At 39.7% G+C, this 27,728-nt stretch overlaps 1 protein-coding gene across 19 annotated transcripts in view; it reads right to left on the minus strand.

Moving 5' to 3' along the window:
* The window catches only part of CASK (calcium/calmodulin dependent serine protein kinase), a 420,858-nt gene that overhangs the window by 15,556 nt on the left and 377,574 nt on the right, over positions 1 to 27,728 (minus strand). For 10 of the 19 annotated variants that reach the window (XM_037902652.2, XM_037902661.2, XM_037902645.2 and 7 more), the window contains 5 exons: positions 27,235 to 27,303; positions 12,472 to 12,540; positions 10,994 to 11,029; positions 5,284 to 5,480; positions 4,198 to 4,313 (listed from right to left, as the gene is read on the minus strand). In XM_037902652.2, the coding sequence (XP_037758580.1) occupies positions 4,198 to 4,313; positions 5,284 to 5,480; positions 10,994 to 11,029; positions 12,472 to 12,540; positions 27,235 to 27,303 (487 nt within the window). The remainder of the gene's footprint in view (positions 1 to 4,197; positions 4,314 to 5,283; positions 5,481 to 10,993; positions 11,030 to 12,471; positions 12,541 to 27,234; positions 27,304 to 27,728) is intronic. The other 9 variants (XM_037902719.2, XM_037902711.2, XM_043538104.1 and 6 more) reach the window with 3 other exon arrangements.

Here is a 27,728-nt window from a genome sequence, read left to right on the forward strand (position 1 = left end):
TGGTAACACAATCATTTCAGTAAAATTCTAATGAAGGAATGAGGCAGGAGGCTGCTAATTATAAAGAAGAATGCTTTAATTTAGAGATAAAGATTGTGGCAATCAGCAATTATGAAAAAGAAGGGGGATCCATTCTAACAAGAATTATCAGTATTACAATCCTGGTCTTAAAAAGGAAGGAAGGAAAGAAGCCTACTATATTATGGCTTTAATTAATCCTAGTAGTCATTGCAGTAATGTAGTTTGCAATTCACATCCATTTAATGTACTTAGAAACCTTTGTACAACTACTTCAACACACTGTTGGTCACACTGTAAACTGGTCAGTTTAGTTATTTAAGACTTCTTAACTTAGAAAATATATGGATTTGCAAACTTGTTAGTCTGTCAGAAAACATTCCGAATTCAATTTAAAGAAAAATATCTCCCTCAAAGTTTCTCCAAATTTTAAAGTGTACTTTTAGAAGAAGGTTCTGGCTATATTTTTCTTCACTCCAAGAACCTACAAAGATGGAGTATGCCTCTGCTGTAACTTGAATTAATTTAAATTAGCTAACGAGTTTATTCAACATTAGGAAGAGCTGTGTATCTATTTTGTGCTAACCGGCTCTGCCACTTTAACTATCTAACCCTCAAATAACTCATCCCATTGGAAAAAAATCTAGCCTTTATTCTTCCTGAACTGAAATACATATCAACAACAAACACCACAAACAAAGAACAAAAATGGTGCATATTCATGTCTTAACCACAAACTAGAAGCATGGAGAAGATATGCTTTGGTCTGAACGGGATTACCTAATGACTGTAGGGTTTCCATACACAAGTGGAAAATGATTTTTTGTACACAAGATACGAGGAATACAGGGACACATTTAAAAACAACTTTTAATGTTTCTGTGCAACTAGCTAATAAAGAAAAGGAGTTATTTGAAAGGAAACAGTAAGAAGCAAATAAAGAGGCATTGTCACTTGACAGGTTACTTACATGCACAGAGGCCATTGGGAGTAAGACAGCATGAAAAATGTACAGGGGTCATTGAGATATGGCTTGTAATATATTAGTAAAATAAAAAGTATATGCACAAAATAAACTTTCCCATGCAATATTCTAAACACAAGGCAAATAAATAACATTAAGAAATGATAAACGCATTTTATAAAAGCTTGGCAATATTCTAATAGTCATTATTTTATGCCTACTGTGAAGCATAACTTAAAATCTGAGGAATGATATTTTACGAAGTCTTGCAATAGCATTTCTGCAAAAAAATAAAAAAAATATTTTTTTTCCCAATACATTTCAATATCACTATAACGTATCTTATAACACACCTGAAAATGGTAACTGAATCTAATAAAGACAAACTATTAAGTAATGTTAACTTTGGTTGATTTAAAACAGACTTTTGAAAGATCTGGCATGTTCTTATTGTACACTGTTTGAGGACTTGGCCCAAGACTTGAGAACTGATTAAGGACAAAAGTGAGGTGTGACAGCAATTATCTTTGCAGCAAAGGAGAAAATTCTGTCTTTTTTACTATAATAAGCAATTACACTATTTTCTCCATGCCTTCATAAATTGTTTGATCTGCAAAGCAATCTGGTGACAAGCGCCGCTGATATCCTGGAAAATCACACCAAAATCTAAGCTATTTTCCTAAATATTTAGAAACCATACATTTTTAGTTGCCTGCAAGGCTGTTGTACCAACTACATTCCAGCACCCTTTTCTCCTCCATAAAATAGTAACATGGGAAAATACTCAGAATGCTTAAGACTTAAAAAATATGTATGTTAAAAATTTCCTGTGAATGCTCCTACAACAAAGAGGAGCAAATTCTACCTTTGGATGCTTTTGTGTGACTCCCTCTATAGAGTTTGAATTAGATTCCTTAGATTCAAATTAACTCCGCTGTTTTTTGTTCCTAGTAAGATCCAAAACAAGAAAGAGCCTATTTTCCAGTTCCGGGGCAGATGTTGCTAAAATCTTGTGAGAACAGCCAGTTTGTGACATCATGACTCAAAACGGTGGAAATCTCCAAACAGATGATCTTGTAAAATTTCTACCTTTCAAGATGAGAAATCTCACAGGACCATGACTGCCATTTGGGGCCCAAATCTTATAAGAACTGCTCATAAGATTCTGGCAACCACACATCCAAACCCTAATTGTTCATTAGCCCCACACTATAACCTTATCTTGTTATGAAGATGAACAATTTATCCTTGGCCTATTGGTACTCAGAAGATACGAGCAGGAACATAGGTTAAATACAAACTATTATAGCTCTGCTCACTTTCACAAGGCTATATACACCTCAGGAAATCAATCTAATCATATACACGAAAAAGAATACTGTAATATTTGAGGTTAGCTCTATTCAGTACTGCATTTACCAAACTTAATTATGTCTTATAGGTGTAGTATTATTTTAGTTAACCTCTTGGTGCCCTGCAATCTCCTGCATTAGATAATTAATTTCTCTAAATCAAAGACACTAAAACTGAATCAAGATTTCCAAACAGACCCTAATTAGAACCCATAGTCCGATTAGCCCATTGTTTCTGGGCATATGTACCAATGGTACTATGTCAAGGATACCTTTTTTTTTTAACCTGTGTTTGTGATGATGATCTTCTATTTTTATTTTTATATTTTGTGAGACATATGGTGCTCTTGCAGGTGAGAGGCTAACAGCACTGGCCATAGGAGTAAAACAGGCAAGCACTATGCAAGCCAGCACACCTCCATCGTAACCTGAAATATCTCTGCTATATCAAGTCACTAGGAAAGTCTGGCATGTATTTCTCATTCTCTCTAGTTTTCTTTTTAATTTCTGTAAGATGGTTGCAACACTATTTTAATTAAATGCAAACGTTAAAACGGTAAGAGTAACTCAAATCAATAAAAGAAATGAAATTAAAAGATTTTCAACCTGTATTCATCTTGTCTTTTAATGCTTAGGTACAGTACAACAAGGGTTTCGGAACGAGTGGTTTTATATTTAGTACCATATGTTCTACTGGAGGGCCAGTAGGACATCAGCTGTACTGACATGGCAATTGACATTACACTGTGACTAATCTTTTGAGAAAACTGAAAGCTTCCACTGACACTGTAATGGGCTTTTTCTGCTTTGGACACCAGAGGGTCACAACTGGAAAAGCTGCAGTTAATGTAATACATAAAGACACTTCACTATAAAATGTTGGAGATATGTATCCTGTGGTTCTGATAAAATCTTAATAGCTCTAATGACAAGAGTATCATAATGTATTACCATCATAGTTTGCAACGTAAATAAAAATGCAGTAAAAACAGATTAAACATATTGACTGTTTTAATTTTTTTTAAAATAGCAAGACACTTCAAATCCACATAAAGAACTACTGGCTTGATACAACTCTCATTGAAGTTATTGAGAGATTTGCTGGATCAGGACCTATGAGTCTGCAAAATTTCAGTTTTCAAAATTTCTCAAAGTCTATCAAAACACTTTTAATTTTTTTTTACCATTCTAGATAGAATACAGTCCTCAGAACTCAGCCAGCTGCAGGCATTAAGGGAATAACTCCAAGAGTTTGTCTAATTTCAGCCAAATGTAATCAAGGTTATATACGTTTAAAGCTGAATCTACGGTACAACTTGAGAACAGAGCAGAAGTTATATGTTATTCTATTGGAAGTTTAACTGTGAAATCACACTTTTTAACTTCATAGTGCCATTTATTCTTCTTTCAGCTGTAAAGCTTCAAGAAAACACCCTTTTGCAAATGATATTCTAATTTACACAATCTCTACTGACAAGAATGTCTAGATGCTGCGGCAGAGTCCTCTGTAGACAGGAAGTATAGTATGGTATAAAACACTTTATACAGATTACTAAAGTTATATCTCATTAGCTTCCACAGTTCCTTGAAATACCGAAACCAGAGCAGTACAATACTACTGTTGGATATGTTATGGTGAATTAATCTTGTTGCAGATTTCTTGGATTCAATCTTATTGGTTAAACTATAAGTTTAAATACCGGACAGAGAATCAGGATAGAACTGCTGGTATAGCTACAGCTTTACTTAACTTTTCCTATATAACTCACTAGATTCATGGCAGTGCCAGCTGGCAAACAACAAACGAGGTTTGGCTGGCAAAGCAATTTTTAACCCGGTCTCAAAGACCCTTGCTTCTCATACCTGCATTGTGCTTTGCCAAGTATTTGTCTTTGTACTGCTTCTTTTTCTTTCCAAACCAAGTACAGCTGGCCTGCTGCTCCTGTTTGGTCTTCTCCATGGCAATACAAGCTACTCGCCTGGCACGTGAAGGGGAAAAAATAACTAATTAGCTTGTTGTTACGGTCAACCTAGTACAGTATCCATTGTTCACTGAAGTATTAACTCTTCTATTATAAACATGTATTTAAAAGGACATGTGATACTTCAAAAAGAAGGCTGTTTTAATTTACGAGTGTAGAGCAAGACTTCTCAAAACTTTCTTTTATTAAATTAAAGATGTTCAGTTACAGAGATGATTATTAATACATATATTTTATAGGTGCATTGCTATCAGGACTGTTCTTAGAGCTCACAGCCCAGGAGAAAGAGGGGACTAAGATGGCTTTAAACCACATTTGTGTCCCTGATGCTAGGCTGCTTCAGGGTCTGCAGATGTCCCTGGCATAATTTAGACAGGAGAGAAGACCTGGGTAAGATACAGCAGTCTCCTGGGGCTGCCCTATAGGATGCAGTGCCAGCCAAAATCTCCACACTGCTGCATGTTGCACTCCCACTGAGACATACCCCTCCCAACCCAGCATGCCCTCTATACCAATAGTTCTTAACCAGGGGTACACAAAGGTCTTCCTGGGGGTACATCAACTCAGCTAGATATTTGTCTAGTTTTACATCAGGCTACATAAAAAGCACTAGTGAAGTCAGTACAAACTAAAATTTCATACAGACAATGGCTTGTTTACACTGCTCTATATACCATACACTGACATGTAAGTACAATATTTATATTCCAATTGATTTATTTTATAAGTACATGGTAAAAACGAGAGAGTAAGCAATTTTTCAGTAACAGTGTGCTGTGACACTTTTGTGTTTTTATGTCTGATTTTGTAAGGAAGTAGTTTTTAAGTGAAGTGATACTCAGGGTATGCAAGACAAATCAGACTCCTGAAAGGGGAACAGTAGTCTGGAAAGGTTGAGAACACTGCTCTATACCAAGGTAAATATGACAAGGATAAATTCATTTTTATAGAAAACCAAAAAACATACCATTCTTGAAGCTCAGGAGAAGGAATGAGACCGGCAGTACCATTTTTGGAGTTCTCTAGTTTACCCTGCCACCAATTGTGATCATCTTTGCTAATGATCTGGATAATGTCTCCAACTCTAAATCTGATGCCAGCTTCTTTGCAGGGAATGAGGTCGTCCTTTGCTGGATCATATTCAAATTGTGCTCTTACATATATCTGTAACACAGGAGTTTGTAAAGAACATTGCCATATTACCACTCATTGGTATTAAGTATAGTAGGTGAAAATTTGATCTGCACATCTAGCTACCACACATTGTATGCTTACAAGCAGAAGAAGAAACAATGATGAAAACATAAGTGACAGTTGAAAACAATGGAGACAATGTGATGTTACCTTTAATACTGGTGACATATTGTAAAGTCAAAGAGTAACAGCAAATGTTCGCATTCTGTGTGGAATCTTATCTACAAATCTTTAATATAGATTTTGGAGTTACTGAAAATTTAAAGCTGAAATCTAAATTTGTATATTATTAGCAGTCATCTAAAATTACACGTTGAAGGTCAGTACCACATTTCATGGCTTGAACTGTACTTTACCTTCAACAAAAGCTACATAACACATTTTCAAGTTGGATTATATTTTAATGATTTTGATGGTAAGAAGCATTACTATATAATTATCAGTACTCCTCTAGACTAAACCAAATTCTCACTAGACATAATAAGAAACCCAGTATAGTCCCTATTAAATATATTTGCTTCGGTGGAATCTAGGTAATCTCTGTATAGTTTAAATTAGTGCAAATCCATTCTCAGTTGTATATACACTCATAGGCACCAATAATGATAGGCAATTGCAGTTCTTTCAATACCAGTTTCTTACTTTGTGTGTCATCCTAGAACAATGGTATTAAAATGAATAGTCTGAAAAGGTATGCTTTCAGGAGCACACACAGCAGACATGAAGTTTTTAACTGTTCTGTTTTAAATAATATAAGGCTTTGCATTTATGTAGTGCCATGAATCAGAGGATCTCAAAGGTGTTAAGTGTCCTGACTAAGGTCACACAAAACATCTGTGACAGAACTGAGAATAGAAAACAGATATCCTAACTTCCAGAGTTACATTAGTGATACAAGAAAAGGAGTACTAGTGGCACCTTAGAGACTAACAAATTTATTTGAGCATAAGCTTTCGTGATCAACAGCTCACTTCATCAGGTGAGATGTGATGGTTTGGGAAATCTGTCAGTGTACACCTTTATGAATTCTGATTGATTTTATGAACTCTATGTATAACTAACCCTCAACATAGATTGAACCAGCTACTCGTTGACAGGAACCATGTCAAATACCATGCACCCTGACAAGAAGGACAATGAATATGCTAAAGAGACTGGCGATCTCAGGTTGTCTGCAGTGGGGGGCTGGAGCAATGGAATCCCCAGGAGAAAGGCAGAACAAAGGAAGAGGTATTAGAAGCTGCTGCTAAAAAGACACGCTCTCTCAGCTAGAGAGAACCTTTTGACTGCCGTAATTGTTGTAAGGCAGAGAGAAAAAACCTGCAGGCTGAGCATGGGGAAAGGAGACTCTTAAGACCCTGAAAGGACTGACCAAAACCCTACAGGGTGCTTGGAGTGGTGAGGAAACCGGAGAGAGGGCTTTTGCATGCAAGGTTTGCTGTGGTTTGAAAGAAGTGGATTCTTGTATAGCAGCAGCTGCTGCCACATTCCAGGCCTTTCATCAGTGGTTTCTGTGGAGAAGCTGGGACATCAGGCTTATTACGAAGCTGTGGATCTACAGGATTATGATTATGCCAACTGTACCATATAGCAATGAAACATGGGCACCAAGGAAGGCTGAAGAGTGGTGATTGATGTTTTTACTTCTTGTTGTCTTCAACAGCTGGTCCATATTAAGTGGCAGGACAATTTTAGCAACGAGGATATTCGTGGCTGACCCCCACAACCACCTCCATCAGCACTGGTTTAATTCTGGCAGCTTTCTTGGTATAGACATATTATTAGGATGGAAGACCAATGAATTATGAAGTGTGGTTACTAAGGAATGCTGCTACAGGGCTGACAATTATGTGGTCGTTAAGCATTTCAATGGCACGGCAAGATTGCCAGTGATGGAAAACAGATGCAACATCCAGCTGGATTGTCTTAAGGACCTAGCTAGAGATCAGTCTGGTTGGCACTCAATATGTAAGGAGGCTATGTCCCTTTGGGATTTGCAATGGTTGTGGTGATGATGGTTTGTTATTTGTGTACGGATCTGTAAATCTCTACGCTTTCCTTAGGAATAATGCATGTGTTTTTAAGAAGTTACTCTGAAAAGCCTCTGGGTTGCTTGCTAAAACTGTCACATGTTCCTGAAGGGTTAAACTAAACCAGAGTACCCATGAGGGTGGGGCTCTGAAAAAGATAATGAGGAGACCTGGGTACAGAACTGGTCTAGGGACCTAGAGCAGTGGGGTCCCACTTCTGACAAAGGGTACTAGTCAGGGAAACTGTATCCCCAGAGAAAGCCTGAGAGGCTAGAGACAGTGCTTGGATGCTGCTCTACCTCAGAAGGCTTAGCAGCATGCAGGATCCAGAATTTGGATCCAAACTCAGCAGCCTGGTGAATGTCCAACAGGGGACGCGCTACCAGGTCTGTGACACCATCCGTTCCCTCATTTAAAATTTGATTATAGTCAGAAAAGTGACTGTAAAAACAGCACTGTGGAATTTTGTGTTTATTGGCACAATACCACCTTCCACATCAAATGTGCTTGGTTTGCCAGTAAGATATTTTTCCCTAACTGGCAGCCTTGAAGACTCAACCTGGGATCTTTATGGCTCTTGCAGACTCACTAGTAAGAAAAATTTTGCAATTGGAACTTAGTTAACAATTCTGTTGGTGCCACATAACCCAGAAAAAGATATAGCTCACTCTGTGATAGCTCTATTGGCTCTGCAATACAAAGTTAATAGGTGTTTTTGGTCAGAAAAGTAAGCAGATATGTCTCTGGATACACACAGTAAAGAGGAGCTGTTTGTACACAGACACTTTTCTGACCACAATTTGCTCTACTTGCTTTAAATCATATGTATTTTAAATAAATGATTGGAAGACAGAGCAATATATTTTACTTACATTTATAAACATTTATCCACCTTACTTCCTTTCAAATTAAGCTCCAATAAAGCTCTAACAGTTTAGTAATAGCACCCGGATGCTAAGCATTATGGCACTACAAAACTAACCCAATTCTTTTTCTCAACAATGTTTCTACCATATGCTTGGCTGCAATCTTAATATCGTCAGTCACCGCCCTTCATACCTGAAATCTATTTAAAATGATAACACCTGATGACAGGTGCCAGAGTAGAAGGCCTGATTTTCAATATTTTAAAATCTTATCCTCACTGCCATTGGATCTGTGTGACCTTGGGCAAGTCACCTACTCTCTTTCCTCAATGGACACATCTGTAAAATGGGGATTTAAAAACACTTTCATTGCTTTTTACTAACTTGTTTTTTGTGATTTGATTATTATTGCAGCCACCCTTGCCTTTCCCCATCTCTGGTACAAACAGGCTAGAATAGCGATCAATATTTTGTACCCCTAGAAGTTCCTCCTTTCTTTTCCCTCTTACTTCCAGTATGATTCTTCCCTATGCACTTTGTCTCCATCCAGAGACTGCTGTGGCCCTTTAAAGAAAAGTTTGGACTTCTTTAAATACATCTTAGGAGCCCTACAAGAACCTAGAATGGGTCCAACTCCATTCTGGGCCCATGGTGATTCTTCCACTGCCTGGCCAAACTGATGGACACTAAGAAAAATACTTCAAGGGAAGGAAAGCAAAAAAGTCAGCTGAATACAGAGTCTTAAAGGGTGTTTCACAGAGCATCTGTACGACTAGACTCTGGCTGCCTGGGACCTCTAGAGAACAAAAGGAAACTGCAGGACTTCAAAAACGGGAAACAAAAGGAGAGTAACCCATTGCTTGAACAAGTCCCCCTGCTGACTGAGCCTGATAAAAAAAAGACCTTTACAAAATCTGTTCATCCTGAAGTTCCTTGAATTTCATAGTTATAATGATATTCCTTGTAAATTATTTCCAAATCTTTGCATTGCTAGAGCTAGGGACTGAATCTCTAGTTCAGTTTCAGAGGAAGTTTCCCCTTCTTCAGAGGCAGACCTTGGAAAGGTTGGGCCTACAAGAAGTCGCTGATGAAGATGGATCTGGGGCTTCTTGTGCTACAAGATGGCACAGCAGCTGAAACAAAGAAAAGTTCCTTGAAACTGCAGAGGAGAATCATTAGGAAGCATTTGCAGAACCCTTAAAGAAGTTTCTTGGAATTTTCTTGGGAGGGAAAAGTCCTGCTTTGGCCTGTGAAACTATGTAAGACTGTTTTACTTCAGGCCAAGATCATAAGGCTAAGAAGGGACTGAAAAATCCCTTGAGTGCCTTATGTTAAAAAAAAAAATAAAATAAACAAGGGCCTCCTGGCTCTTCCTGCTCTTCTGACCCAAGATGCACTTCTGAGAGAGAACCTGCACCAACAGCTGAGCTCCTTTTCCCTCTCTGCTGGTGGTGAAGGATGGTTTCACATGTCACCTGGCTCCAATGCAGCCAGGGCCCTCTGCTCCCTCCACCCGCGAAAAAGCAGGATCTGCTATTAGTAGGCCAGATTCTGCCATACTTACTCACTCAGAGTACTGCTTTGTTCCATAAATAGCCAAGAAAGGTCCTATCCAAAGAGCCTAAAAGCAGAATCTGGCCCAAAGAAGACACCTGTCACTGAGGACAAAGTGCTGCTGGAGCCATGCAAACATTGCAGCATGTATTTCAAATAGATGCATTCACATAATACACATAAACTCAGGTGCCTATTATATATATAAAATGTAATTACTTGTGTTTGGATATTTACACACCCTCAAATATCTAACTAAACCAAGGTGCTCTGTAAGCACTACAGGAAAAATGAAGATGGACTGTAATTCAGTTTACAGAGATAAGAGCTAAACATTATACAAATCTTTGAAAAGAGATCAAAACAAAAATAATCTCTTTCCCTTAAACGCCTTGTGAAATTTGCTCAAAATTTTACAGAAGAAATCTGCACCCTGGAATGAAATGTGGTGCATGAAATTTGCAGCGTGCTGGTTTTGGTGAAGCTAAAGTATGGGGTTGTAAATTAGCCTTATAAATGGGATGATAACTTTAGATTTAGTGGCCCTTCATAAAAGTAATCCTTAGCATTTAGTAAACATTAATAACTAGTTATGAACTTATTAAAATACTGAACAACTTTTAAAGTTTTCTCAGAATGATGTTTTAAGTTATTTTAAGCTTCCTTTATTTGCCACAGTTTGATCTAAATTCCTGGCACAGCATAAAGCTGTACTTTATTCCAAAGTGAAAACCTGTGCAGGTTTCAAATTTGAACAGTGCTGTACGTATCTATGAATGTGTTCTTAATAATTAAAACGACACAGTCTGAAATTACAATGAACTTCCCAGTGTCTCTCACACACAAATAAATGGATGGAAAAAACATTACTGTGAATTAGCCATATACAATGAGTTAAAAACAAAATGGACGCATTCTTCAAGCTTAAATGTTATAGTCCAGCACATACAGAATACAGAATGGAAAAAGGTAAGAAGGGGTTGGCTACTAGCAGCTAAGTTTAGAAAAGTTTCCATGGAGGATATCTATTCACCTGTCGTCCTTTTGGTTGTGTTGTTGATGGCAAGTCCTGCAGAACAAAGCCAACCCAGGAGAAGAAATTTTCATTTTACTTTTTTAGCGTATACAACATCATTTGTTAGTATAATTTGTTACATTACAGCAAAATGTTACATGTACATATGTATAAAACATTAACCCATTTCTTAGAAGTTCTTATTTCTTAAAGAAAATCAAACCCAGGCTGTTTAGCAGCAAGCTGAAGAAAGCAGGTAAAAGTTTAAGCAGACAGAAAATGTGCTTTTTTTTTTTATTTAAATAAATGATTCAGCATCTTCAACACAAAAGCACCTGCAAGTGAAAGAGGCTTTCTATAAGAATGCCTTTTTCAACTTAATAGATACTTAAATTAGATGTGTTTCTAGAAAATAGGAAATAGTTACAATAAATATTACTAAATTTTATCTTAGAAAGATATTAAATGTTAAATTGTGACCAGGAATAAATTTATGAGTGTGTCTATTATGTTGCAAGTTCAGTATTTTTCACAGAAATTTATTGAAGTTCTCCATCCACATAATTATCTTTCATTGTTATAATTAAAATACTTTATTTTGAAGCTAATCATTTCTAAACTATAATTTACTTTTAATAGTTGATGGAAAAGTTGCCCTGGTCTGGGTTTTTCAGATGATACACAATCCCATGAAGTGATGGCATTGTTGAAGTTACCAGAGTGCGCCTAACTGTAAGTGTCAGCAGCACTCTTACAGAAATCTTACAGAAGGAACTTGCAGATACAGATGCTTTGTAATGTTTTGCCATATAAATCACGACAATGACAAATGATAAACAATACAAATTTCAACATCTATTGAGAAATATCTGAAATCAAGAGCACCTTCTACCTGGATACATGCTGAACTGGAAGTACTTTGTGTTAAAGATGTGATGATACTAGCTTGGTTTGTAGTGCAGTTTAAAGCCACTTCCTTTTGCTTTCCATACCCAGGCAAGGCTCATATTTCACAAAGTATGTGCACGTACCACAACAGCAGAGGGCACACCAATTCCTTAACTCAGATAGCGGAAACGAATACACATTCCAGAGGTCTCTCAAAACTCCAAGACTGGAAAAGCCCTGAAATACCTACTCTGCAATTATTCTTCCTTGGAACACTGCTTCAAAAGTTTAGAATGGAAATAATGCTTCCACTTTAAATCCTTGCTTAGTTTTGAGGCAACTAGGACCAAGGGATTGCTAAGAACATTTTAAGGATGAATGACCTGCCATGTTACACTTATTAATATTTAATTAATTTAATGTTAATGAGAAGAATATGTTGAAAAAAAAAAACCTTAAAAGGAGAAAATGGGGAGTTATAATTGTAGTAGCCTTGATTACATCAGCAGAACATAATTTTCCACTGAACACATGTAACTATAACAGTAATGGTAGATGAGCACCAACAAAATTTGCACACTTTCTCTGTCTGGAACTGGAGGTCTTACCGAAACAGAATTGTTAGTGCTGCTATGACCATTAGCTGGGGACTGTCTGGATGTAGAGGGGGAATCTCTCTGAAATAAGACACAAGGTTCATTAACACACAACACTATTACAGGAACACAGATATATTTAAAAGAAGAGTTACATCCACAGCTTTATAATACTTTCTTCAGCAGTTTCTTTGGAGAAAGTTTCCACACTATAAACTGCACAAGTACCCCAAAATATGGAATAGTTTTTCATAATTTGATATTTGCTTGTTTATCCTATACATTAAATATTATTACTACCTCAGGAGTCAGTTTTCTGAATTTCCCCAATATTTGGGACCACTTCTTAAGCGTTGCCTCATGTGGCAATCAGAATGATCTTGCACATCAGCAGCTATCTTTCACAAAAACATTAAAGATTATATGCTGAACAATTTAAATAGGATGGGCAACAGCAGTCTTCAGCATATTACTGATTTTGAACAAACTTGCTAGTCATTTAGGTGTGCCGATGTCGGGAATGATCTGTTCCTGCTCCATGAAATGTCCCTATGCACACTGCCTCAACCATTCTGGAGGACCCTAGCTGGAGCCTAGAGCTGGCTGGTCGGGTGAGGTAACTGACTTTTTAAAACTTTTGCATTTTTTTTCCTGTTTTTCTTTTGCACCTTATGCCATGGCTTTATAAAGTTTCAAGTTTTTTTTAATTTTATACTCTCATTGGTATAAATATAAAATTTTGCCAAAATAAATACATTTCTAATAAATAAATACATTCAGAATAAAATTCTGCTAAACTGCAGCTTTTCACACAGTCCCACATGACAGTCTCATAAGCAAACTAGGGAAATGTGGTCTAGATGAAATTACTATAAGGTAGGTGCATAACTAGTTGAAAGAGTACTTATCAATGGTTTGCTGATAAACTGGGAGAATGCATTCAGAGGAGCCCCACAGGGGTCAGTCGTGGGTCCAATACTATTCAATATTTTTATTAATGATTTGGATAATGGAGTGAGAGTATGCTTATAAAATCTGCAAATGACACCAAACTGGAAGAGATTGCAAGTATTTTGGAGGGCGGAATTAGAATTCAAAACAACTTTGACAAATTGGAGAATTGGTCTGAAATCAACAAGATGAAATTCAATAAAGACAAATGTGAAATACTACAATTATGAAGGAAAAACCAAAGGCACAACTAGAAAATGGGGAATAACTGGCTAGGTGGTCGTACTACTGAAAAGGATCTGGGAATTATAGAGGATCACAAATTAAGTATCAGTCAACAATGTGATGCCATTGACAAAAAAGTTAATATTTTGAGATGCATTAAAATGTGTGTCATATGTAAGACACAGGAGGTAACTGTCCTGCTCTACTCAGCACTGGGGAGGCCTCAGCTGATATAATGTGTCCAATTCTGGGTACACATATTAAGAAAGATGTGGACAAATTGGAGGGACTCTAGAGGAGAGCAACAATAGTGATAAAAGATTTAGAAAACTTGACCATAGGCATGTTTAGTCTTGGGGGGAAAAAAAGACTGAAGGAAAACTGATAATGTCTTCAAATATATTAAAGGCTGTTATAAAGAGAACAGTGATCAATTGTTCTCCATGTCCACTGAAGGTAGGACAAGAAGTAATGGGCTTAATCTGAAGCAAGGGACATTTAGGTTAGATATCAGAAAAAACTTTCTAACTATAGGGATAGTTAAGCTCTGGAATAGGATTTCTTGTCATTCCTTGACTTTAGCAAAGCTTTTGATATGGTCTCCCACAGTATTCTTGCCAGCAAGTTAAAGAAGTATGGGCTGGATGAATGGACTATAAAGTAGACAGAAAGCTGGCTGGATCATCGGGCTCAACGGGTAGTGATCAATGGCTCCATGTCTAGTTGTACATCAAGCTGGTATCAAGCGGAGTGCCCCAAAGGTCGGTCCTGGGGCCGGTTTTGTTTAATATCTTAATTAATTATCTGGAGGATGGCATCGATTGCACCCTCAGCAAGTTTGCAGATGACACTAAACTGGGAGGAGTGGTAGATAAAGATACGCTGGAGGATAGGGACAGGATACAGAGGGACCTAGACAAATTACAGGACTGAGCCAAAAGAAATCTGATAAGGTTCAACATGGACAAGTGCAGAGTCCTGCACTTAGGACGGAAGAATCCCATGCACCACTACAGACTAGGGACCGAGTAGCTAGGCAGCAGTTCTGCAGAAAAGGAACTAGGGGTTACAGTGGATGAGAAGCTGGATGAGAGTCAACAGTGTGCCCTTGTTGCCAAGAAGGCTAACGGCATTTTGGGCTGTATAAGTAGAAGCATTGCCAGCAGATTGTGGGATATGATCATTCCCCTCTATTTGCCATTGGTGAGGCCTCATCTGGAGTACTGTGTCCAGTTTTGGGCCCCACACTACAAGAAGGATGTGGAAAAATTGGAAAGAGTCCAGTGGAGGACAACAAAAATGATTAGGGAACTGGAACACATGACTTATGAGGAGAGGCTGAGGGAACTGGGATTGTTTAGTCTGCGGAATAGAAGAATGAGGGGAGGGGGGAGTTGATAGCTGCTTTCAACTACCTGAAAGGGGGTTCCAAAGAAGATGTATCTAGACTGTTCTCAGTGGTAGCAGTGATAGAACAACGAGTAACGGTCTCAAGTTGCAGTGGGGGAGGTTTAGGTTGGATATTAGGAAAAAAAATTTCACTAGGAGGGTGGTGAAGCACTGCAATGCGTTACTTAGGGAGGTGGTGGAATCTCCTTCCTTTGAGGTTTTTAAGGTCAGGCTTGACAAAGCCCTGGCTGGGATGAGTTAGTTGGGGACTGGTCCAACTTTGAGCAGGGGGTTGGACTAGATGACCTCCTGAGGTCCCTTCCAACCCTGATGTTCTATGATTCAAGGGATGTTGTGAAATCCCCATGACTGGAGGTTTTTTAAGAACAAGTTAGATAAATACCTGTCAGTGATAGTCTAGATTTACTTCGTTCTGTCTCAGCACAGGGAGCTGGATTAGATGACCTCTCGAGGTCCCTTCCAGCCCTGCACTTTATTATTCTGTGATTCCATATAACAAAAAAGCCACCACTTGCCTGAGCCTTGCAGGGTGGCTCTATGCTCCAGGGGAGTTCCATAGTGGTTGAGACATGATCTGCAAAGCGCATGTTGGGACATATTATGGAATGGGAAATGGCGATTTGTGATGATTTTGGGTCTTGTATAGGGGAAAAAAGGGATAATTGCTGAACCTCCTGTTTACCCTTGATATTTGGAGCGCACAGTACATTACAATATGAGCTCATCATCAAAAAAATCTCAAGCGCTAATTGGATACTTATTCTGCAAACAAAATAATTAATTCATACATTGTATAAAAATCAAGAGTGCTGAACTGTAATGTTCCATGTCTAAAATCCTTTTAGATATGTTCAATTGTTAGCATCATAACGTTACAGACAACAAAATGAGAAAAACCAGATTAAAAAAAAATTGAAATCCTTTGGGTATAGCTTATCAAATGACAGTGCATTTAACAAGAAGATTAGAAGCCAGGACCCCACCTACACTGCTCACGAGACAACATTTATCTGATTAGACTTCACCATTAACAATGTATTAACGTATTCAAGAAAGTTATATAACAGCACTCATAACTATCTCAAAATGCGAATGAATAGTTCAAATAACAGGCACTATTTATTGTTGTTGCCCGTACTATTTGATGTGCTGTATAAACTCAACACAGCATTCAGGACTTAGTTTTGACTCATTGGGTATGGTTTAAGATGAAATTCCATCAGTAGCCACCTAGAGGAGCTCCAGACCTGAAATAGCAGAGCTGCAAGTTTGCTAGTCTTATTACTTTAAAGATCTTTTTATCTCAATAAAATCCACCATAAAAACCAAATAGCTCTGGATATTTCCACTAGATGGGTTTGGAGAAAATACATAGTCATTTGGCTGCCTTAGTCATTGACAGTACTTAACAGATTGGCAGAAACACGTCTATTGTTTTTTTTTTTTTTTTTGCAAAAATCTTCAAGCGCAACAACTTCCAATTATCCAAATGAGGCCAAATAAGTTACTTTGTATTAACATTAACATTTTTTTATCTATGCTTCAAGGAATTTTCCTTATTTTGCTGTATTTGGGTTATCATCTGCCCCTTTAAGTAACATTAAATGGTGTGTAAAAGACACTTCTCCTTCCAAAAAGTTAAGGAGTACTTGTGGCACCTTAGAGACTAACAAATTTATTTGAGCATAAGCTTTCGTGAGCTACAGCTCACTTCATCAGATGCATTCAGACAAAAAGTTGTAATTTCCTTCTCCTACATACAGAGCTTCCTTCCACTTTCAGCAGACCCCTTCCAGTTAGCACTAAATTATGACAGTCATATGGAGGAGTCATTCGTCCCCTCAGATGTGGTCATCTCCTGTTGGCTCTCCCCACCTCTCTGATTGTCTCGTATAGATGAAATATGGCTTAACTTGGGTACCTTTGATTTGGTTTGCTTGCCAAATGACAGTTTGGCAAGGGGCAAACTTTGGGAAGTGCTGGAAGCAGACTCAGCCTATTTGTCTAACCTGGGTAGGAAAAAGTTCAGATGGAGGCAGAAGGCACCACATAGCTGCACAGGCTCTTGACAGCATCTCCTCCCCAAGGAAGTTTTCTTGGCCTACTACAAAGGCCTGTGGACCTGAGGGTATTCTGAGATCTGTCTCAGTGTAATGCTCCACTGACCAGCTTTTACTTCTGAGGAGCTTCAGAGGACTGTGTCTTGTCCTGACTTTCCTAGTAGCATTAGGTAGTCAACGTTTTGTGGGCTACGTTTGATTCCATGAAATCTATATAGTGCCCCTTGAACAGGTGAATGGTTGGAAATGATCACAAACCCAAGAAAATTTTAAAAAGAATGCCTTGAGTAAGTTTGGTACCCCTTTGAAAAGTGCCCCGCTTCCCAACATTGGGAACCAAGAATCACTCAGAGGTCATACACTATGAGTGGAGAATTGGTAATATAGTATGGTAATATAAAAAAGTGAAAAAATGTGATCTGGAAAACTACAGACCTATTAGTTTGAACTCAATTATATGCAAGGTCTTGGAACAAATTTTGAAAGAGAAATTAGTTAAGGACATAGAAATAAACAGGTAATTGGGATAAAATCCAACATGGTTTTATAAAAGGTAGATTGTGCCAGATCAACCTGATCTCCTTCTTTGAGAAGGAAACTGATTTGTTAACAAAGGAAATACAACAGATCTAATCTACCGGGATTTCAGTAAGGCATTTGATTCAGTTCTACATGAGAAATTATTTGTTAAATGGGAGAATGTGGGGATTAATATGAGAATTTAAAGTTAGATAAGGAACTGGTTTATGGGGAGCCTGCAATGGGTCATACTGAAAACAGAACTGTCAGGCTGGAGGGAGGGTACTAGTGGAGTTCCTCAGGAATCTGTCTTGGGACAAAATTTATTTAACATTGTTATTACTGACTTTAGCACAAAAAGTGGGAGTGTGCTAATAAAATTTGCAGATGCCACAAAGTTAGGAGGAATTGCCAATACAGAGGAGAACCGGAATATCATACAAGATCTGGATGATCTTGAAAACTGGAATGAAACTTAATAGTGCAAAGTCACACACTTAGGGACTAACAAAAAGAATTTTTGCTATAAACTGAGGTCTTATCAGTTGGAAGTGACAGAAGATGAGAAAGACCTTGGTGTACTGGTTGATCACATGATGATTATGAGCTACTGTGAAAAAGGCTAATGCAATCCTAGGATGGATGTATCAGGTGAGGTATTTCCAGTAGAGATGGGGAAGTGTTAGTACCGTTATACAAGGCACTGGTGAGACCTCATCTGGAATACTGTGTGCAATTCTGGTATCCCATGTTTAAGAAAGATGAATTCAAACTGGAACAGATGCCGAGAAGGGCTACTAGGATGATCAGAGGAATGGAAAACCTACCTTATGACAGCAGACTCAAAGCGGTTGGCTTGTTTAGCCTAACCAAAAGAAGGCTGAGGGAAAATATGATTGTTCTCTATAAATATATCAGAGGGATAAATACCAGGGAGGGAGAGGAGTTATATAGGTTACACGCCAATGTGGACAACAACAACAAATGGCTATAAAACTGGCCATCAACAAGTTTAGGCTTGAAATTAGATGAAGGTTTCTAACCTTCAGAGGAGTGAAGTTCTGGAACAGCCTCCCTAGAGCAGTGAAGGCAAAAAAAACTAACTGGCTTCAGCTGATAAGTTTACGGAGGGGATGGCATGATGAGACAGCCTACAAGGGCATGTCGCTGACCTGCGACTGCTAGCAGCAAATATCTCCAATGACTGGTGATGGGATGCTAGATGGAGAGGGCTCTGAGATACTATAGAGAATTCCTTCCCTAGTGTTTGACTGTTGGGTGTTGCAGAAAGGCTCGGGATTTATCTGGCCGCCATATTTGGGGTCAGGAAGAAATTTCCCCACAATCAGATTGGCAGAGACCCTTGGGGTTTTTCGCCTTCCTCTGCTGCCTGGGGCATGGATCACTTGCAGATTTAAACTGGTGTAAATGGTAAAGTCTCTAACTTAAATCATGATTTGAGGACTCAGTAATTAAGGGTCTATTACAGGAGAGGGGGGAGGAGGTTCTGTAGCCTGCAATGTGCAGGAGGTCAGGCTAGATGATCATACAGTCCCTTCTGGACTGAAAGTCTATGAGTCTAAGAAAAAGCTAAAGGGAATGGTGGAAACGATGAACTTAGGGCTATCTTGATTTGCCCAACTACAAGAGGCATTCATCCAATTTTTAATGTCTAGGAAGTTTCTTCTAAAAGAAAAGACTCCAAGCTAGGAGAGCACAATTGTGCATTGCATACAGCCTATTGGAAAATAGCAGATACAATGGACCTCTTCTTAGAATACCAGGACTGCTTAGAACTAGAAAAATTCAGATTCTATCTGGAGAACAGCTCAAGGGGAGAATTATATCTTATATAAAGTGTCCAAGAATGTCAATCCTCTTGGGGGAGAGGAGGCAAACCCAGGATGGACCAGGTGTTCCAAGAAGGCCAGAATTAATGCAAGTTTGGACTGGATGCTTTCAACAGCCGAGATTAAGGCAGTACTACCTGAACCCCAGGACTTCCCAAACTTGTCCTGCTTAGGCCACCTAAACAAACACTATGTTAAGGAGAGAAAGAAGTGAAATGACACTTCTATGTCACCCCTAAGCCAAGCAAGAACAAACAAAAGGGCACATTGCTCCTGGATTTTGACGGACTCTTCAGCTCTACCACCATATCTCCATCATTAGCTGAGACAATCCCCACCACTTCCAAGTGTTGGTGGAGGTAAGGTGTAGGTTAGTAACTTGAAGCGAAGTGACCCTTCGGCACTCACTATTGGTGCTATTTGATTAATCCCCTGTCAAACCAGACCCCAGCAACAGCAGCCAGGTTATGGTTCCATTTTCACATCTGATAAGATTAAACCCCACAATGTATGTTGAAATGAGTGTCAGAATCTACGAACATATTTCAATTCCAATCTGGTGCAAAGTGTCCTGTTTTCATGGATAAATCTAAAAAGATTTTTCTGTAATTTTACAGGAAGGACTCTGGGAAGGCCTAGAGTTGCATACATTACAAATGGCACCAAAAATGACACATTCCAGGGGGAAGAAATGCTTTCTATTAAGTGTTCCACTAGAGATTACCATTCAATTCAATTTTTTAATGATTGCCTGTGTCTCACATAGACAGTTTCAAAGACTTAGAAGTTGCTCTTTTCAGAGAAGAGTTACTTGCAAATATGTACCTCTGTCAGCATTCTCTTGCATCCTAAACTGAAAATCATTCCTCAGGTTCTTGTATAAATGGAAAGTAAAAGTATTTGACTGGTATATCACTACAAATGTATAGTTCAGAATAGTAGTCTAGTCTAGGTGGCAAGTACAAGAAGTCTGACTAATAATTCTTTTCTCAATCCTTGTCTAGGTTGTTGCACTTCTAAGATTCATTTTTGTTGGTTGATTTTTCAGGAGAAAACAAGAGATGTCTTTACCAAGGGAAGATTTATGTAACAAAGTGAGTCTTGCATTGTGTTCTGAAAAGGGTGAATCAAACTCATTCTGGTCTTCTGTGTTAAAAGTTCCGCAACACAAGCATTTCTACCAAAAATGTTTCAATCAGGTGTCAGTCACTGTCCTTCCTTCTGAATGTGCAAGCGAAACATCCCATTGAGAGGCTTAACAATTTGGACCAGGAACTTGAAGTAGATAAAGAATTAGACAGGGAGCCAAGACAGAACATGGAATGCCAGTATGATACGCTCTCTTCATGTCTTATTTTGGATGGGACACTATATACTGTATCATATGAAACTTCTGCATGGTATTCACGATCAACCATTGGTAGAGTGTGTTGCAGTGATCACTGTGGCTAGAGTCTGTGTCTAAGAGGAAGGGTGCAATTTCTTGGCTAGCCAAAGGAGGAAAAAAGAAGTTTCTGGATATTGCACTATGTGAGTATCAGTAGGACTCAGACTGTGTACTACCTTGATAACTGGATGACAGGTGCCCTCAATAGATGAATAATCAATAGTTTACACAACAGTGATTTTAGGAACAGTGTATTGTCAGCAAAATCTAAGCCAGGAAATAAAAATTCCATTTTAGAAATTATGTCTCTAATGCTCAAATACATGCCCAGTGAGATGGCAGACTGCCAGCCTACTGTTACTCTTGAAACCAATGTCTCTGCATTGGCTTCTATTTTCCCTGGAGTCATTAGAAGTAGGGAATTTGGCATGTTAGTCAGAGCTGCCTTTCTAGCTAATCCAGTAATACTAAATACAATTTCTCTGTCTTTGATTTTTCTACAGTGTCTATTACCATAGTGAAAGCATGGAAATGTCCCAAAATATCCTTCTGGGATATTAATGTCTCATTACATAGTTTAGCCTTAATTGGTAACTCCTCTTGTAGGCATCAGGGATTTGGCTTGTCTTTTAGTCCTGTTTTGGTCCTTCTAGAGCATCTCAACTAGTTCTTCCAAAAATTAATGAACCCTGGGTAAAGAAAAATCTGAATTCTGCCCAAGTGAAATAAAACCCAGATTCCAAACCTACTTCACTTTACCTTATCATGCATGAGCAAGATTCAGGAGCCTATGTCCCTCATGCCATGAGAAATGCATGAAGAAATCTGCTACAAGATGGCGAAGCATATGCACTGTGTGACAGCCAGAGATCTGAACAAGCTTGGAATAAATCTCAGGTTGAGATTTTCAAAGCGGACCCACTGAAACTAACATAAGTTGTGTAGCTAAATCCCCTACCTGCCTTTGAAAATCTCAACCAAATGTAAAAACAGCCTGGATTAAATCTCATTATGAGTAACCACTGATTCAGAAGTGATTAACTATGGAGACTCTACACAATAAGAGGGTCAAACTTAATTTACAGCAGGCATGAAGGGATATGATAGCTCTACAATTACTGATGGCTTAATGTTCAGGTAACAAGCACTCCATTAAACATTACTTAGGAGCCACATATTAGGACAGATATAACTGGACAGCTGCAAGTCTCAGGTACTCAAAAGTGGTACTTTTCAAATGTAGAAAAATAATATGCCTTTATATCTAAAGTAATACTAGCATACTATGTTTGATTTTAAGAACAGTTAATTCTGTTTATTGGAGGGTAATTCATGTGTAGAGAAAAATCTGACTCATATGATCAACGGTGTAGAGTTTTAAAAAATTTTAGTGGCACCAATTTTGTATTCCTCTAGATGTAAAGCTAGACAAAGTATTATGATGACTTTAATTGTCCATGCCTTGGAGGAGGAAACCGCCATAAAAATTACTAGAATAGTTTTTCTGTAGATTATGTTACTATTTTAAGACAAGATTGTGACCGAACGGACCCCTGTATTCACACCCTATACACCACTGTAATAATCTTGAAACAGAATAGGCCTTGTGAGGTATTATTTGAAAATGAATAGCTTGCTGGTCAATGATGATATGGTGAAATGTATGTAATAACATTATAATGTAAAGCGATGAACATAAATGGAGGTTACTTGCTGTAATTGGAGGTTCTTTGAGATATGTGGTCCCTATCTGTTTTCCACATGTGGGTACACATGGTTGCCATGTGCCAGATTTCAGAAGTTCTTTCAAGCAGTATCCGTTGACATGCACACGTGCAGTATCTTCTTGCATGCTTCTGTCCAAAGGTATAAGGGGCAGTGCAGGTTGACCCCTCTCCTGATCCCCCTCTTACCGTAATGTAGTAGGGTCTGAAGAAGAGGTGAAGGAGGGTGGGTAGTGGAAAACAGATAGGGGACCACATATCTTGAAGAACCTCCACCTACAGTAAGGAATCTCCAGTTCTTCTTCATGTGGGTGACTCACAAGCAGTATTCAGCCTGGAGGAGGGTGTGAGGAAGTTGACAGCAGCAATGCTTGCAATACTGCTGTTCCCACTGTTGCATCCACAGCTGCCACTTGAATCAGGGTGCAGTGTGCCATAAACATGTGGACAGAGCACCAAGTTGCTGTTTTGCAAATGTCCTGCATCGGGACATCTGCTCGCGTGGAGTGGGGTATAACACCCCCATGGGGGGGGGGAGAGGGGAGAGGAGCTTTGCTATTTTGTATCATTCTAATATGCATCTGGAGACCAACATAGAGATTCTCTGTGAGGATATGGCTTGTTCACATGACCTTTCTGCTATGGTGACAAAAAGCCTTGGAGATTTCCTAATGGCTTTGGTTCTTTGAAGCTAGAACGCCAGGGCATGTCTGAGGGTGAGGGAGTGCAGCCTCTTGCCTTCAGGAGAAGCGTAAGGCTTCAGAAAAAATACAGGCAAATAGATTGCTTGATTGATATAGAATTCAGAGATAACCAAAGGGAGACCTCCTCTTGGTGGAATACTGTGTAAGGCGGGGCTGCCATCACGGCTGCTAGCTCACTGACCCTTCTGGCTGAAGTGATGGCTATTAAGAACGCCATTTTCATGGAGAGGTGGGTCATGGCACATGTCATGGTAGGTTTGAAGGGCGGGCCTGTGAGCATTGACAGGACAAGATTAAGATCCCATTGAGGCACAGGTTTGATGATTGGTGGGAAGGCCCTGATAAATTGCATCGTGGCCAGATGCATGAGGACAGAATGTCCCTCCACTGAGGAAGGAATGTGCTAAATGCTGCTAAGAGTACCTGCAGCCAGCTAAGGGCTAGACTTGACTTCTTTAAGGCAAGGAGGTAGTCAAGGATAACTGGAATGCCCACTGTGTCAAAGGAATGTTGGTGGCATTGTGCCCAGGCCAAAAAGTAGCAGCATTTAGCCTTGTAGCAGGCTCTAGTAGTCTTTCCTACTTTGATTAAGGATTTTTGGGACGGGCAGAGCAGGAGCATTCTATCTCCGATGCCCATCCAAATACCAGGCTGCGAGGTGGAGTGAGCCCACAATGGGGTGTTTGAATGTCCCACCGTCTCATAGAATCAAAGAATATGAGGGTTGGAAGGGACCTTAGGAGGTCATCTAGTCCAACCCCCTGCTCAAAGCAGGACCAACCCCCAACTAAATCATCCCAGACAGGGCTTTGTCAAGCCTGACCTTAAAAACTTCTAAGGAAGGAGATTCCACCACCTCCCTAGGTAACGCATTCCAGTGCTTCACCACCCTCCTAGTGAAAATTTTTTTCCTAATATCCAACCTAAACCTCCCACACTGCAACTTGAGACCATTACTCCTTGTTCTGTCATCCGCCACCACTGAGAACAGTCTAGATCTTTGGAACCCCCTTTCAGGTAGTTGAAAGCAGCTATCAAATGCCCCCTCATTCTTCTCTTCTGCAGACTAAATAATCCCAGTTCCCTCAGCCTCTCCTCATAACTCATGTGCTCCAGCCCCCTAATCATTTTTGTTGCCCTCTGCTGGACTCTTTCCAGTTTTTCCACATTCTTCTTGTAGTGTGGGACCCAAAACTGGATGCAGTACTCCAGGTGAGGCCTCACCAATGCTGAAAGAGGGGAATGATCATGTCCCTCCATCTGCTGGCAATGCTCCTACTTATACAGCCCAAAATGTCATTGGCCTTCTTGGCAACAAGGGAACACTGTTGATTCATATCCAGCTTCTCGTCCACTGTAACCCCTAGTTCCTTTTCTGCAGAACTGCTGCCAAGCCATTCGGTCCCTAGTCTGTAGTGGTGCATGGGATTCTTCCGTCCTAAGAGCAGGACTCTGCACTTGTCCGTGTCGAACCTCATCAGATTTCTTTTGGCCCAATCTTCTAATTTGTATAGGGCCCTCTGTATCCTATCCCTACCCTCCAGCGTATCTACCTCTCCTCCCAGTTTAGTGTCTCAGGTTAGGAGATCCAGAAATGGGTGGATCCTGACGGGCGGGCACACGGACATTGTTAGGAAGTCTGTGAACCAGAACTGTCTGAGCCAGTAGTGCTAGGAAGATGATGGTGACTCCGTTGCAGAGGACCTTCTGTGTAACCTGAGGTATGAGGGGAATAGGGGCAACGATATAGCTGAGACAGTCTGTCCAGGGCAGGAGGAGTGCGTCACCCTGGGAGTCTCTGCATATGGCTCCCCTGGAGCAATATGTGGGAAGCTTTCTCTCTGTGACGTGAAGAGCTTCTATCGGGGAGTACCCACTTTGCGAAGATGTTGGTTAGAACTGTGTCATGCACTTCCCTTTTGCGGTCTGTACAGAAGCTCCAGCTCAGTCTGCCTGCCAGGGAATTCTGAACGCCTGGGAGGTATGCGGCCCGTATGGCAATCTGATTCCTGATACATCAGTTCCACTGCCCAAATGTCTCCAGGAAGAGAGGACAAGATCTCGCTCCTCCCTGTTTGGTATGTAGACCACTGTGGTGATATTATCCGATAGTATCTGTACATGAAGTGAGCATATGAGGTAGAGGAAGCCCTTGCAGACTAGGCAGATTTCTCTGAGCTCCAGAAGGTTTATATGGAGCCAGGCCTCCTGTGGGGTCCATGTACCCTGGGCTGTATAGTAGTCTAAATGAGCACTCCATCCTGTGAGGAAGGCATCCGTCAAGATGGTGGCTCTTGTGGGAGGGTTGAAGGGAGTCCTCACCCTGACTTTGTTTGGGTTGGACCACCAAGCAAGGGAGCTGAGAACTGCAGAAGGAACAATGATTCTGTGGTCATGAGGAGCCAGGCTTGAAGGCACCGCAAGTGGAGTCTGGTGAAGTATGTCATATAGATACCTGCAGCCATACGGTCTAACAGCAAGTGGCACTAATGCACTGTAGTTTGAAGCTTGTGGATAACGCGAGAGAACAGGTGCTCATTGTGTAAAAGCTGTCTTCAGGGACGAAAGCTCGTGCTGAGATGGAATCCAGCTGTGCCCCTATCAAATGTATTGTCTTTGTGGGTGACAAAACAGTCTTCGTTTACACCTCCCCCCCCCAAGGTTGCAAGGAGGTGCTGAAGAGATTGTATTGCTGAGATAACTTCTTGGTGAGACTGTCCAACCAGGAACCAGTCGACCAGGTATGGGAGCACCATAAACCCCTGGCATCTATCTGGGCTGCTACTGCTGTGAATACTTTTGTAAACACCCTGGGTGCCATCACAAGCCTAAAGGGGAGGACGCGGAACTGGAAGTGCTCCTGTCCAACCACAAAAACTGCCTTTATGGTGCATGAATATTTACATGGAAATACGAGTCCTTCATGTTGAGGGCCGTGAACCACACTCCCTCCTGCAGGGAGGAGATTACAGATGCCAGTGAAATCGTCCTGAATTTCCATTTCCTGATAAAGATGTTGAGCTGTTGAAGGTCCAGGATGAGTCTCCACCCTCCCTGCCCTTTCTGGGGATTAGGAAGTATGGGGAATAGAACCCGCTCCCTTGGTACTGAGGTGGAACGCTCTCTATTGCACCCTGGTGTGATACCGAGTCTGTCTCCTGTTGAAGAACCAAGCATGCACCATGGAAAGAACAGCATTGCTTACACAGTGCTTATGCCAGTCTGTAAGCCCAAATAGGAAGAATATCCTTCCCTAATAGCCTTTTTCACTGTTTTAATTCCTTTCAGTTTCACATGGAAAATAGCTGTGTGTGCAAGAAAGAGTTATATAAACTTGCAAAACCATAGCACCACTTTCCTAATTCAAAGAGTACTGAATTCCAAACCTGTTTTTCTTGAATAATGATACATTACCAATTCTGCATAGAAACATAATATTTAGCCACGTTACTGTTACAGACATTTAATTATCACAAATTTTCCTGAACAGATTTATACAGAAACAGGATCTTCAATTAACCCTTAACAGCCCAAATCAATCAATCCATACATTTCTCACGTTAAACAGAGCAGAAATATTTATTCAAGCTCCTTAACTTAGGAACTCAAATAGACTTCCTGGAGAAAGTATTTTAAATCATGAATTTTAAAACAGGGGACTCCATACTTCCATGTTAACTGAAGAGACACTTGAGAGGTTTTCCTTTTTCTTTTAACATCATAGGCTGTAAAGGGCTAGTTAAGGTGCTGATGAGATGAATATGAAGGCAGGGCTGAGTAGGTGGGTGGGACCTACTCCTGTTCCGTTATCTTTGTTGTAAAATTGGTGTGCGTGATCTAACAGCACAGGCAGAAAATTTCCCAGAAAGCAATAACATTCAGCCATCAGCAGGCAGTTAGTTACAGGACTGAGAAAGGATGGGAATGGTTCATTAAACTCATTACCTCACAGGATGAAGACTGAGTGCGATAACTTGGAACAATCTTGAACGTGATGCTCCCCCGCATTTCCCTCTGGAGAAAGAAAATGCTGTCTTTAAAAAACAAGACATTGCAGATAAAACTCAAGAAACCACTCTAATATCTGTAAGGAAACAGCACAACCTTTCTGAGAGCAGCAGCAGTTCTTCCAAAAATAAACATTCAGAAATAAACTGGAAAGCTTTTACAACATGTGGTTTCACTTAGAACCAAACGCATTCAGATGGTCTCTTATTAACATAAAACCAAACATACGCCATTAGTGAATTAGCATGACAGGTCTTCAGAAGTCTAGAGATTACAGCTGTATTTTTAAATGAGAATTGAGTACACATCAGTAAACTTTTTTTCATTTCCATTCCCCTCATCTATTTTTTTGTGATTTACATTGTGCCTTTGTTGTAGAAGAAATTAATTTTTCTTCCCATTCAATTTATATGTTATATACAGGAGAGGTT

This window comes from Chelonia mydas, chromosome 1 (genome assembly GCF_015237465.2).
Source record: "Chelonia mydas isolate rCheMyd1 chromosome 1, rCheMyd1.pri.v2, whole genome shotgun sequence".
NCBI classification, from domain to species: domain Eukaryota; kingdom Metazoa; phylum Chordata; order Testudines; family Cheloniidae; genus Chelonia; species Chelonia mydas.